The following is a 13,165-nucleotide window of genomic DNA, read 5'->3' on the forward strand; positions in this document are numbered from 1 at the left end:
CAATCAGCAAAACTAAAAGGCAAACAATGGAATGGGAGAAGGTGTTTGCAAATGACATATCAGATAAAGGGCTAGTATCCAAAATCTATGAAGAACGTATCAAACTCAACACCCAAAAAACAATTCAGTGAAGAATGGGCAAAAGACATAAATAGACAATTTTCCAAAGAAAATATCCAGATGGCTAACAGACACATGAAAAGATGCTCAACATCACTCATCATCAGGGGAATACAAATCAAAACCACAATGAAATACCACCTCACACTTGTCAGAATGGCTAAAATTAACAACCCAGGCAACAACAGATGTTGGTGAGGATGTGGAGAAAGAGGATCTCTTTTGCACTGCTGGTGGGAATTCAAACTGGTGCAGCCAGTCTGGAAAACAGTATGGAGGTTCATCAAAATATTAAAAATAGAGCTACCCTATGACCCAGCAATTACACTACTAGGTATTTATCCAAAGGATACAAAAATGCTGATTAGAAGGGGCACATGCACCCCAATGTTTATAGTAGCACTATTAATAATAGCCAAAGTATGGAAAGAGCCGGAATGTCCATCAACTGATGAATAAAGAAGATGTGGTCTATATATACAATGGAATACTACTGTACAATCAAAAAGAATGAAATCTTGCCATTTGCAACAATGTAGATGGAACTAGAATATATTACGCTAAGCGAAATAAGTCAAACAATGACATGTATCATATGATTTCACTCATATGTGGAATTTAAGATACAAAACAGATGAACATAAGGGAAGGGAAACAAAACCAATATAAAAACAGGGAGGGAAACAAAACACAAGAGACTCTTAAATGTAGAGAACAAACTGAGGATTGCTGGAGGGGTGTTGGGGGGGAGTATGGGCTAAATGGGTGATGGGCATTAAGGAGGGCACTTGTTGGGATGAGCACTGGGTGTTATATGTAAGTGATGAATCACTAAATTCTATTCCTGGTATCATTATTACACTGTATGTTAACTAACCTGGATTTAAATTTAAAAAAATAAAAAGTATGAGGGAATATTGAATAGAGGAAAGAGGTAAAGAAAAGCAATTAGTTTATTAAAAAGTGAGAAATTACTTATAAAATAGTTTGCTCTACACTAGGTGTTGTATGGAAACCAATTTGACAATAAATTTCATATTAAAAAAATAAAAATAAAATAGTTTGCTCTAGACTTGATTCACTAGCAAATTCTTTGAATTGCAGACTTCTACTTTTTAGCTATACATTCCATATGTTCCATACATTCTATTGAGCTTGAGAGTAAGAATTAATTTTAGATTTGGATCCTATCTCTTCTCTAATATGTGTTATATTTATATGTATCTAACATTTATATGTATTATTATGCACATATAACATACACTCATATGTACTGATCATATATACTACATGCAATTAGAAGGTTAAATTATAAGGAAAGTAACCAACATCACCAAAAAAATTATATGTTTAGATAATAGTCTATTTATTAAGGCCTAAAAAGTGTAACATACTTTAGATAATATTTTCAAGTGGGGTGAGAGGTGAAGAAAATGTTCTTATGGTTCTATCACTTCTATTTATATTGCCAATATCTTCCTAGCCAGAGAATAAGTTTAATTGAGGAAAAGGATATTTACAATGTATGTCCCTGCTTCTATGTATTATTGTATATATCCTTCCTTGGAATGTCTTTCCTTTCTCTTCTCAGTCAGTTGTAATATTCGTATGTGCTAAACACTCAGATTATGACTCAAAAGAAATGTTAGCCATCCTTTGAAGACTATCTTTTGTTCTACTGACCTCACAAAATGTATTGTGACTTGCTGCAGTCCACAGTGACCCTCTGTTTCTGAACTTTCGTAATGCTTAAAATTTATACAAATTTTACGTCACTTGGTATCTTTCTAAATGGCCATTATTTTCTTTGTTCATGTATATATCATCCTCCTGACTAGTTTCTATGCCATTTGAGGATAGATACTAGGTCTTGTACTTCTCTGTGTCACCATGGCACCTAGCTCAATGCCTTGTACATAGAAGTATAATAGTAATGAGTATTAAATATAACCATTTAAATGACTTTAATTATATTGCTCTGGTATATTCATGGGTATAACCCATGAAGTTTGGCACTTAGAAGATACTTATACTTGATCTTTAAAAAAAGCAGGGGGTACCTGGCTAGCTCAGTTGGTAGAGCATGCAACTCTTGATCTCAGGGTTGTAACTTTGAGACCCACATTGGGTGTTGAGATTACTTAAAAATAAAATCTTTGAAAAAAAGGGGCACCTGGGTGGCTCAGTCAGTTAAGCATCCAACTTCGGCTCAGGTCATGATATCACAACTCATGAGTTTGAGTCCTATGTCAGGCTCAATGCTGACAGCTTAGAACCTGGAGCCTGCTTCAGATTCTGTGTCTCCCTATTTCTCTGCCCTTCCCCTGCTCATGCTCTCTCTTTCTCTCTCTCTGTCTCTGTCTCTCTCCTCTCTCAAATATAAAGAAACCTTTTTTTATTCTTTGAAAAAAAAAAGATATTTATACTTGTTTACTCTAAACTTAATGGGCAGTGGGAATAAAAATTTTTTTTAATTTAAATTTAGCCAAATGATTTATACTACATTAAAAAAAAAGATATCTAAATGTGTTATAAACATTTTAAGCAAATGCTATTGCTATCTTTGACTGTATCTGAAAACATTATCTAATATTGAAGCTCTCCAGTAAAAGTTTTAGATTATCATGCATTTTTTTTTCCTCTGAAGTTCAAAATGGAAAGTTTTTACCTTTCATATGAAGAACATAACTTAAAATTTAGTTTTAAGAAGTATGGTACTTTTCCCATATTTAGGGTTTGGTTTCATTTCAAAAGATGTCTTTATAGAGCTTAAAATGGCGCTTTTCAGTTAGTGACAAGACAAACTTCTATGTCTTAAGCATTTTACTTATTTTTTTTATTTTTTTTTTAAATTTTTTTTTTCAACGTTTTTTATTTATTTTTGGGACAGAGAGAGACACAGCATGAGCGGGGGAGGGTCAGAGAGAGAGGGAGACACAGAATCCGAAGCAGGCTCCAGGCTCCGAGCCGTCAGCACAGAGCCTGACGCGGGGCTCGAACTCACGGACCGCAAGATCGTGACCTGGCTGAAGTCGGACGCTTAACCGACTGCGCCACCCAGGCGCCCCAGTATTCACATGTCTAAAATACTTAAGACATAGGGGCACCTGGGTGGCTCAGTCGGTTGAGCGTCCGACTCCGGCTCAGGTCACGATCTTGCGGTCCGTGAGTTCCAGCCCCGCGTCAGGCTCTGGGCTGATGGCTCGGAGCCTGGAGCCTGTTTCCGATTCTGTGTCTCCCTCTCTCTCTGCCCCTCCCCCGCTCATGCTGTGTCTCTCTCTGTCTGAAAAATAAATAAACGTAAAAAAAAAAAAAATTTAAACATGTGAATACTAAATATTTTTGCCAAATCTGTGCTCACATTGTTTTTTAATACTTTCTTTTTACATAGTGACCAGCGTTGGCTGTGGATAGGTTTGAATAAAAGGAGCCCAGATTTACAAGGATCCTGGGAGTGGAGTGATCATACACCAGTAAGTTTAAACTTTCTCGTTTGGGTTAATATAAAGGGATTATTTGTTTCAATATCAAGTGAATTGATGAATAATACACCCATAGACCATACAAGTGTTAAAGTTATGAAGAAGTATCTTTATTGAAATGGAAATCCGTTCACATATAAGAAGCGAGGGGAAAAGTTACTAATCTCATTTTTATTTTAAAAAATAACCACATAAAGGCACCTGGGTGGCTCAGTCAGTTAAGCACCCTGGCTCTTGATTTAGGATCAGGTCATGATCTCATGGTTTGTGAGAGCCAGCCCCTCTTGAAGGCTCCACACTAACAGCTCAGAGTCTGCTTGGGATTCTCTCTCCCCACCGCTCACTCTGCCCTTCCCCCACTCATACTTTTTTCTCTCTCTCTCAAAATAAATAAACTTAAAAAAATTAGAATTAAAATTAAAAAATAATTTAGTTTCTCTATAGTCCAAAAAATATGGATATATAGATATAGTGGTCATATTTGGATAGTAAAGTTTTTTCTTTTTCTTTGTGCTGCTTTTTATGTCCTTTATTCACAATGAGAAGCTTCTATTTTTATTAGAGTTACATAAGAGTTATGTAAAAGAGTTTTACTAGAGTTATGTAAAAAAGAATATGTCTTTATTGGGGGAAATAATTTGTTTGGGGAAACCTTAAAGAGACCTTAAATACTATTTCAAATGGTTATATTATCTTAAAGAGAAGTTTTAGGTAACATTTATAGGAGCAAATTATTCTCAAATGTATTGAATATTGACTCCACATTACCATTGTGTCAATTCATTGTATATTCTTTCCAAACATAAAATCCCTTGACTTTCATTTTTAAATGGGTACATGTCTGAAATTAGTTAACTGAATAACTAGCATTTCAACAGATGCCAAAAAAAAAGGTCTTTTGTAAACTCCTGATTCTCTGTGATCCCAGATGCAAACTTAATACACCGTTAACCTCCACTTCTGTAACTATAGCTTCCTTCGTTGGGAAACTGACGACAGTACGATATTTTCTAAGTCATCTGATGATTTAACATCCTGATATTAAAAAAAAGAGAGAGATGAAAAGTTTTCCTTCCATGGCATGTGAATGTGTTTGAGTTATTAAAGCTTCCTAAATTACATCTAAATTGCAAATATATATACATCAGTCTTAAGTTCTCAAGCCTCTCTTGTTCTTTAAGGTGTCTACTATCATCATGGAAAATGAGTTTCAGCAGGATTATGATATCAGAGACTGTGCTGCTGTCAAGGTCGGTACAATGCTGGAAAATCTGCATATTTAAAAAATAAATTTGACATTGTGTTCAGTCAGGCAACAGATCCACAGAGTGCCTTTTGTGTGTGGAGCATGATATTGGGTGCAGTGGAAGGTAAGAACCAAGCTACCTAACTTACACTTCATTTGAGAAGATAAAATTCATATTCAGGCAAGATGGCTTTTATTACTGTAATAGGCTCCAAGTGAATGAGCTGAGGAGCACTAATGAAACTCAGAAGAAGTGATTCCTATGGCCTATTTCCAGAAGGAGGTGGGACTTGAACTGTGCTGTTGCACAGGTAGGATAGGGTAAGCCTTTCCAATGGGGGATGACATGAGGAGGTGGCATAAAATCACAAGAGAGTTGAAGGGAGAGGCTAAGGCAGTGAGAACAGAATACAGATCAAGAAGGTTTCTTTGGTGCCGTGGTTGAAAACAAAGTTGAGGGGGGTGGTGCCTGGGTGGCTCAGTCGGTTGAGCCTCTGACTCTTGATTTTGGCTCAGGTCATGATCTCACAGTTTGTGAGATCAAGCCCCACAATGGGCTCTTCATTGACAGTGTGGAGCCTGCTTGGGATTCTCTCTCTCCCTCTCTCTCTGCCCTCTCCCTGTACTCGAGCCCACTCACCCTCTCTCTATCTCTCTCTCAAAATAAATAAACCAAAAAAAAAAAAGAAAAAAAAGTTGGGAAATTAGATTGATGGTAAGCAACAGCATTATTAAGGATTTTTGACAAGAAACCAAGGAGGGCGAAGAAGATTCATATCAAGTCAGATTTCAGGATGCAGCAGATAGGATCAGAAGGCAATAAAAGACCAGTTAGGTATCTTCCTTTGCAACATTCGTTCACTTATTGATTCCACTAATGACAGTCCAAGCATTGGACTAGATGATTGACAGTGGTGATAGTGATGATGGTGGCAGCAGCTAATACTTGTGGACTCATGAGCCAGGCACAGTGCTAGGCATGTCACACTTATTATTTCATTTAATGCTTACATGACCTTGTGAGGTAGGTACTATTACCATATTCACCTTATGAGTTCTGAGAAATTTGAGTTCTGAGTGAGTATACATGATTATAGAACTGAAATTTAACCCCCCGTGTCTGGGTCCACCCTGCTATATGACTAGGCATTTATAGAAACAGTCAGAAAGGATACTGGCTTATGGAGAAAATACTACATTTTAGTTTAGATATTTTGAATTCAAGCTAGTGGTAAGAAATATTCTATAGTAAGTTGAAGTTAAGAGACTGGAGTTGAAGGAAAAATGTATATTAAAAAAGTATAAAGGGCCAAAAGTGGATTTAGGGGAATCATCAACGCATAGAATGTAAGATGAGGAAGTAGGAGACCTATAAATGATATCTTTGCTATGCACGCCCAAGAAAGAGATTCAAGAAGGTGATTGCCCAGAAGTGCTGCAGGAAGGTTGAGAAAAGAACTGAAAAGTTCATTGGAAAACACTAGTTTCTAAGCACCTGTTCTAGTAATAAACTATATAGTATCATGCCATTTTTATAGAATTCTATTTAACACATGAGAAGATGACAACTTCAAAGAAGCTTATAAAGTTTCCAGAACACTGATGCAATAAACTATGTTCTATGTAAGTAGAATCCCTATGTGCTAAGAGAGTCAAAAATCTACCAAAGAACTAAATAAAAGAGACACTGATGCTACCTATGTCAGGAACAAGACCAGCCAGGGCAGTGTTCTGGAAGGAGAATCTCACCTAACCTGCCACAGTACCCACCAGAATCTTGGTCATAAGAGAGAGCAGTCCAAAGAATGGTGGCGGTTCCTCCCAGGTCATGCCCTCTCCTTTCCTTTCTTCTCTGCTTGCTGGCTGGGGTTTGTAGAGAGCGATCTTGGATCACATAGAAGAAGCTCACATCCTGGCAGTGCAGAGCAACACTACAGCAGGAACCTAGGCCCTTGATATCAGCCTCTAATGTCACATTTCACAGATCTGCTTTCATCACAGTCTGCTATTTGGAAGCCACGGAAATAAGCATCTTTTTCTAGCTTGACCTTTCTCAAATTTAAAGGTGCAACCTACAATTTCGTATCAACAAGAACAGAAAAAAAAAGCAATAATTTATATTTTGGACATAAACATGACCTTATCATAAACATGACCTTATTTCCTTTATCAGCCCCTTTGAAGGTTCTTGATTAGGCTGTTAACCGTTTAAACACTGTGTTCATTCATTAAACAAATAACTTAGGTGCTAGAGCTAAAATAGATTAAACGCTATAGGGCCTAAAGTTTAGTGTTTTATAAACCTGCATTGACTTCAGAATTGTCTGCAATTCTCTTCCTCCTTTAGGTCATTCACAGGCCAGGGAGAAGAAGCTGGTATTTCTATGATGACAGAGAATTTATTTACTTACGACCTTTTGCTTGTGATACAAAACTTGAATGGGTATGCCAGATTCCAAAAGGTAAGTGGTAGTTATTCCTTTTCACAGTCTTCTCATGTGAACATTGTAAATGCTGAGCCTAAAGTGCCTAAGAGAGCATTTTAGTCTATAATCATAATTTTAAAAAGCCTATAAAGGCACAGTTAATACATTAAGCTCCATCCTGCTAGACTCCTACCCTGAGTACAAGGCTGGCTTATTGAGATTAGATGGTACCTTCCTCTTTGATCATGAAAGAATGTGTATAGAAAATAAAATTTAAGTTGAATTTAGAGAGATTAGATTTGGAAATGAAAGATTAATTCAACTAAAAGAAGATACATAGTGGAGGGAATCATTTCAATTTTTATTTTGATGCAAAATGAAGATAAACTTGGGAAGAACGAGGCAAGAATCAAGAAATCAAAATTTGGCAGGTCTCTGTAACATGTGGAAGCAATCTGCACTGAACTCCCATAGTGCTAATAGTTTATGGAATTCAAGTTCAAATCTAGGAGACCAGTTAGCTTGATAGTAGAGGCTTTGGTGACAAAAAGGAGAGAAAGGGGAATAAAGAGATACCTTTTTATTTAGCTTGTTACTAGGAAAATGTTAAAGAATATTAAGGAAAGTGTTAAGAAGATTTTTAACACTCAAATTGTTTTTCAATAATTTTAAAATAATTTTAAGTAGTTTTATTGGATATATTCAATTAAGTAGTGGTAAATTCACAGAAAGCTCTAAAGGAAATTTCTGAACTGAATGTAAATCATTGGAACTAAAGGTAGATCCTCTACTAAGCTCTCAAAGAACCCAGAGTGTCCCTTCATACAACTATCTATTAGAACATTGTTCTTTTTCCCTAAAAAGGCCACCATATTGCCTTTAAAAGAGCTTCAGACATGATATCCAGTACAGTAACTGGAAAGTCTCTTTCACAAAAGCAACTGGCAGGCCATTAATAAAAGAGGGAACTGTGTGTGTGTTGACAGGGTTTTTCCAGTAGAGAAATTATACCTGAGGTATTCCTGATTATTTGATTAAACCTGCAAAGGAACAAAAGGAAGCCAATCCAGATACCCTTTAAACAAGCAGAGAAGTAACTAACATATATGACTAATTTGGATAACTCTCTGGTTTGAAGCAGGAGTGGTGATCTTCCCATTAATCTTTAGTATTTGCTAACATGCCACAGACAGTGTCATTGCTCCCTCCAAACTGTGTCCTCACTGGTATCTACTACCCCACCCCTGTGCCTCGTATCTGAGCAGTGGGGCAAACCCAAGAGTTCACACCAGCATAACTAGAGAAATTACAAACGAGTAAGTACGGGAAATATTATGAAGAGCATGTAGTTGTCTTTTTGTCTTTTTTATATATTTTTTTATTTTAAATAAAAAAGAAGGGAATTAACAAGCTTAGCAAACATAAATCAATTAACTAACTAAATAAATCTTCTAAATAACAGTACCCCTGCTCTCCTCATGTAGAAATAAATTTAAAAACTAAAGAACTTCCTTAGTCTATTCACAATTGTCTGAAGAAATTAGTGATTGTTTGATCCAGAAGTTTAAATGTTAGGGAAACTTCCCTTTGATAACCCCTAAATTCTAAGTTATAATGTGTCATATTCACCTAGCTGTATGTTTTCTCAGTTAGGAGAGCAGCTAAAGTCTGCTCAACTGGATATTTCTGTATCAATCTGTATTTTTCTGGTTTTGTTAAAGCAGTTTATAAACCTCAGTAACCTAAATCATCATACCTTTGCTCTAGTTCCTGCCTTTTTTTTTCCATAAAGAAGTTATCCTACCTATTTTTTTTTAATTAATTTATTTTTTTATTTTGAGAGAGAAAGTGTGGGTTGGGGAGGGGCAGAGACAGAGAGGGAGAGAGAGAATCCCAAGCAGGCTCTTCACTGTCAGCATGGAGCCCGATGTGGGGCTCAAACTCACAAACCATGAAACCATGACCTGAGCCAAAGTCAGATGCTTAACTGACTGAGCCACCCAGGTGCCCCTGTCCTTTTTTAAATGTTTATTTATTTATTTTGAGCGAGAGAGTGAGTGAGCACACACGCACAAGCCAGAGAGGGGCAGAGAGAGAAGGGGAGAGAGAGAATCCCACGCAGGCTCCACCCTGTCAGTGCAGAGCCCCATGCAGGGCTCAAATGCAGGAACTTCAAGATCATGACCTGAACCGAGATCAAGAGCTTGCACTTAACTAACTAAGCCACCTGGGTGCCCTTTGCTCCTGCCTTTTTTAAAAAGGTAAAAGATTTATAAGATCTGAAGAGAAACCAGAGTATTTGCCTTTTTTATTACCTGATCCAATTGTTTCTAATTAGTCCCCCTTCTCTAAAAGGGATACTTTGACAACCTAGAAATTTTAAATAGCCATAGCCGCTATAGATATACATAATTTTAAAATATTCTTTTCTTTAAATTGAACAAATAGTATCAAAAATAAGACTCATAAAAATGTCTTTAGTAAAATCATCTATAATGCCACTACCCAAACACAACAAGTAGTATATTATACTTCTTTTTTTTTTTTTTTTTCCAACGTTTTTTATTTATTTTTGGGACAGAGAGAGACAGAGCATGAACGGGGGAGGGTCAGAAAGAGAGGGAGACACAGAATCGGAAACAGGCTCCAGGCTCCGAGCCATCAGCCCAGAGCCTGACGCGGGGCTCGAACTCACGGACCGCGAGATCATGACCTGGCTGAAGTCGGACGCTTAACCGACTGTGCCACCCAGGCACCCCTATACTTCTTGATAACTTGCACATACATACGTAATCTTGTGAAGAAAAAAATATTTGCATTCTGCTTTTCTCACTAATTTAAAGAAATTTCAAGGTTAGACATAGCTTCCCCCAAGACACAAATGAACAGAACTTTTTGATGAGATTACAAACAAGAAACTATGTATATTTTTAATTGATTTGACCCATTGTTGATAGAAATTACCCAGTATGCAGAGAACGACTCACAGAGAGAAACCCAAGATGTTAGATACATAGACAGTCCTCTAAGTAGGGTCATCTGTCCATTAGGCCCAGATACAACAGCGAAATTAAGAACAGCTATTTTGCCCTGTAATTTATAAGATTCATCAAATTATATCTTTGCCTTGGAATGGCATGACATTTGACCGACTCTTGATCTTAGGGTCATGAGTTCAAGCCCCGTGTTGGGCTCCGAGCTGGGAGTGAAGCCTACTTAAAAAAAAAAAAAAAAAGAAAGAAAGAAAGAAGTTGGGGAGAAGAAGGCAACAAGCATTCTGGGGAAGCTACTCTGCCCTGCAACTGTCTGGGTACTTTTGAAGGCGTGGTCTTAAGCTGATTTTCACAGTCTTTGTGAGTATGGTAGCAGAATCTTGTTTTTTTATTTATAGAGTAGAGAGTTGAGGCTCAGGGAGTTAAACAGCTAATCCAAAGTCCCACAGCAGTAAAGGGTCTGAGGGCATTTGGAAACTGACCCGCTCAACTTCAAAGACGAAAATTCTTTGTAATGTACTGTATTTTCTCTGTTTCCAACTAGGAATTCTGGGTGATTTTTATTATTTTTCTCCCAGCTTTGTCTCTTAAAAAAGTTTCTTAAAAAATTCAGTACTGAATTACTCTACATTGTTTACAAGGATATCCTAAGACAATGAACTCAACTAACCCAGGTTTATGGAACAATTACTCAAATTGCGTTGGATGGAGAAGTAGTTAGCTTCTGAATAATCTCATCCTACAATGATTGTCTTGGTGCCTATTCCTTACTGCTCATATGTAAAGTATATGATATACTCATTTGCTTATTTATACTTTCTAATTATTAACTGTATCTTATCCATCTAGTCTTCCTTTGTGACTTAGTGATATAAGGTAGAGAACTGCTAGTAATACGTTAATAGTAATAGATCTGCTTTTTTGATTGCCACTAAAGCAGCTTTAGCTTAGGCCCCACGAAATTCAAACTGAAGCAATCATAATATGAAAGGTAATGGTTTGGCCATAAATGGTCAAACTCAGCAATTCTGCAAGTCCTCTTGAGTTAGATTAAAGGCACTTACTGACATTATCTCTAATTGGGTACTAATTTTAAGCCTTTTGCTTTCTTTCTTATATAGGCTTTACTCCAAAAACACCAGACTGGTACAATCCAGGTAAGTTAAGGAAACTAAAATTTAGCCAAAGCTGCTTTTACCTTCTCAATAATGTATTTAGTTAATTATTTAAGCCATGGCCTAAGTGCCAGCTTTTCTATCACATCTTCAATGGAGGTGAAGTATCTCCAGGCAGGAAAGGTGATTGGCTGATGTGGAATGAGACTTTGAGGCTGGATTTGTGCTCCTCTGTGAGTACAGAAGGCTGGCTGTATCTCTCACTGGCTCAACAATCCTTGGTGCCTTGCAGACAGCACTGCCCTGGCCAGAGAGAGCCAATAATCTAAATGGATTACTATTTATAAGTAGTTTTGAACATTAATTTGTGTTTAGAGGCTGCATTTTGATTTGTACATAATTCTGATATTCTTCTTCTTCTTTAGAGCGTGCTGGAATTCATGGACCTCCAGTTGTCATTGAAGGGAGTGAATATTGGTTTGTTGCTGATCCTCACTTAAACTATGAAGAAGCTGTGCTGTATTGTGCTAGCAATCACAGCTCCCTGGCTACACTGACATCTTTGACAGGACTAAAAGCCATCAAAAACAAAATAGCAAACGTAATTTGAGATAATATATTAAATTTTTTTTCTTATTTTCATTATTTATTCCACTAAAAAATATTTCAGCTTATTGGGGCGCCTGGGTGGCTTAGTCGGTTGAACGTCCGACTTCGGCTCAGGTCATGATCTCACAGTCCACGAACTCGAGCCTCGCGTCGGGCCCTGTGCTGACAGCTCGGAGCCTGAAGTCTGCTTCTGATTCTGTGTCTCTCTGTCTCTCTGCCCCTCCCCCACTGCTCTATCTCTCTCACTCTCAAAAATGAATAAATGTTTAAAAAAAAAACATATTTCAGAAATCTTGCCAAAATCTACAAAAGTTAAATGTTTCTTTCAAGTAAAATTTGCCTAACAACATCCAAATTCATCATTTCATGTTAGAAAAGTTAAATAGAACTGCACAATGTTTTAAAATATTCAAGATTAAATATAAATGTCAATTTATAAGATGAACATCAATAGATAATATAAATTACTCTAATTCTTTTGTAGTAAAAGTTAATTTTATAGTTGAGTTTCTGTTTCTTCTAATAACTAACTTTGCAAAATATCTTTGTGGGAAAAATAATTTTTATATTTTTAAATGTATAATTCCTTGTAGTATATCCTCTATATCCAATTAACATATGTCTGTTATTACAGTGACCATATTTTCTGTATGCAAAATAGCACATAGTGAATATACAGAAGTTTTCATCTACTTCTTTGGTGAAAGGACCTGGTGTATATAAGTTAGAGACCAAGGAATGTCTGGAAATTTTAGTGGTTGTGGTTATGGTAAGATAGGGTATGTAAATCAAAACTCTCTTAAAAAAGTCAACACATGTAAGGATGGGTGATTTGGTTGGTTGGTTTGTTTTTCAGATATCTGGTGATGAACAGAAGTGGTGGGTGAGAACTGCCGAACAGCCCATAGATCGTCACTTTCTTAAGTATGTGACACAATTGATGCTGCCTTTGTAAAGTCATTTTAAGAAGGCCCAAATTCCCTTTAGAAAAGGGATTGCTATTTGCAATTTGTTTTGAACATTAATCTGTGAACTGTGTAGACTAGAGAAACCAAGTCTTTTTGCATATTAACATTAAGAAAAAAGTGGTATAAAATAATGGCATAACATTAAATTTAGAAGTAAAATTACAGTAAAAAACAGAATGGAACATGTAACTACGTTATGAGCTGTG

General features: G+C 36.7%; 1 protein-coding gene across 1 annotated transcript in view; it reads left to right on the plus strand.

The window, feature by feature from the left end:
• The window catches only part of LY75 (lymphocyte antigen 75), a 99,516-nt gene that overhangs the window by 47,523 nt on the left and 38,828 nt on the right, over window positions 1-13,165 (plus strand). The window contains exons 14-19 of the mRNA XM_078451252.2: window positions 3,512-3,593; window positions 4,784-4,852; window positions 7,196-7,310; window positions 11,389-11,424; window positions 11,808-11,983; window positions 12,848-12,915. Of these exons, the coding sequence (XP_078307378.1) occupies window positions 3,512-3,593; window positions 4,784-4,852; window positions 7,196-7,310; window positions 11,389-11,424; window positions 11,808-11,983; window positions 12,848-12,915 (546 nt within the window). The remainder of the gene's footprint in view (window positions 1-3,511; window positions 3,594-4,783; window positions 4,853-7,195; window positions 7,311-11,388; window positions 11,425-11,807; window positions 11,984-12,847; window positions 12,916-13,165) is intronic.

Source organism: Panthera onca, chromosome C1, assembly GCF_046562875.1.
Source record: "Panthera onca isolate mPanOnc1 chromosome C1, mPanOnc1 haplotype 2, whole genome shotgun sequence".
Classification (NCBI taxonomy): domain Eukaryota; kingdom Metazoa; phylum Chordata; class Mammalia; order Carnivora; family Felidae; genus Panthera; species Panthera onca.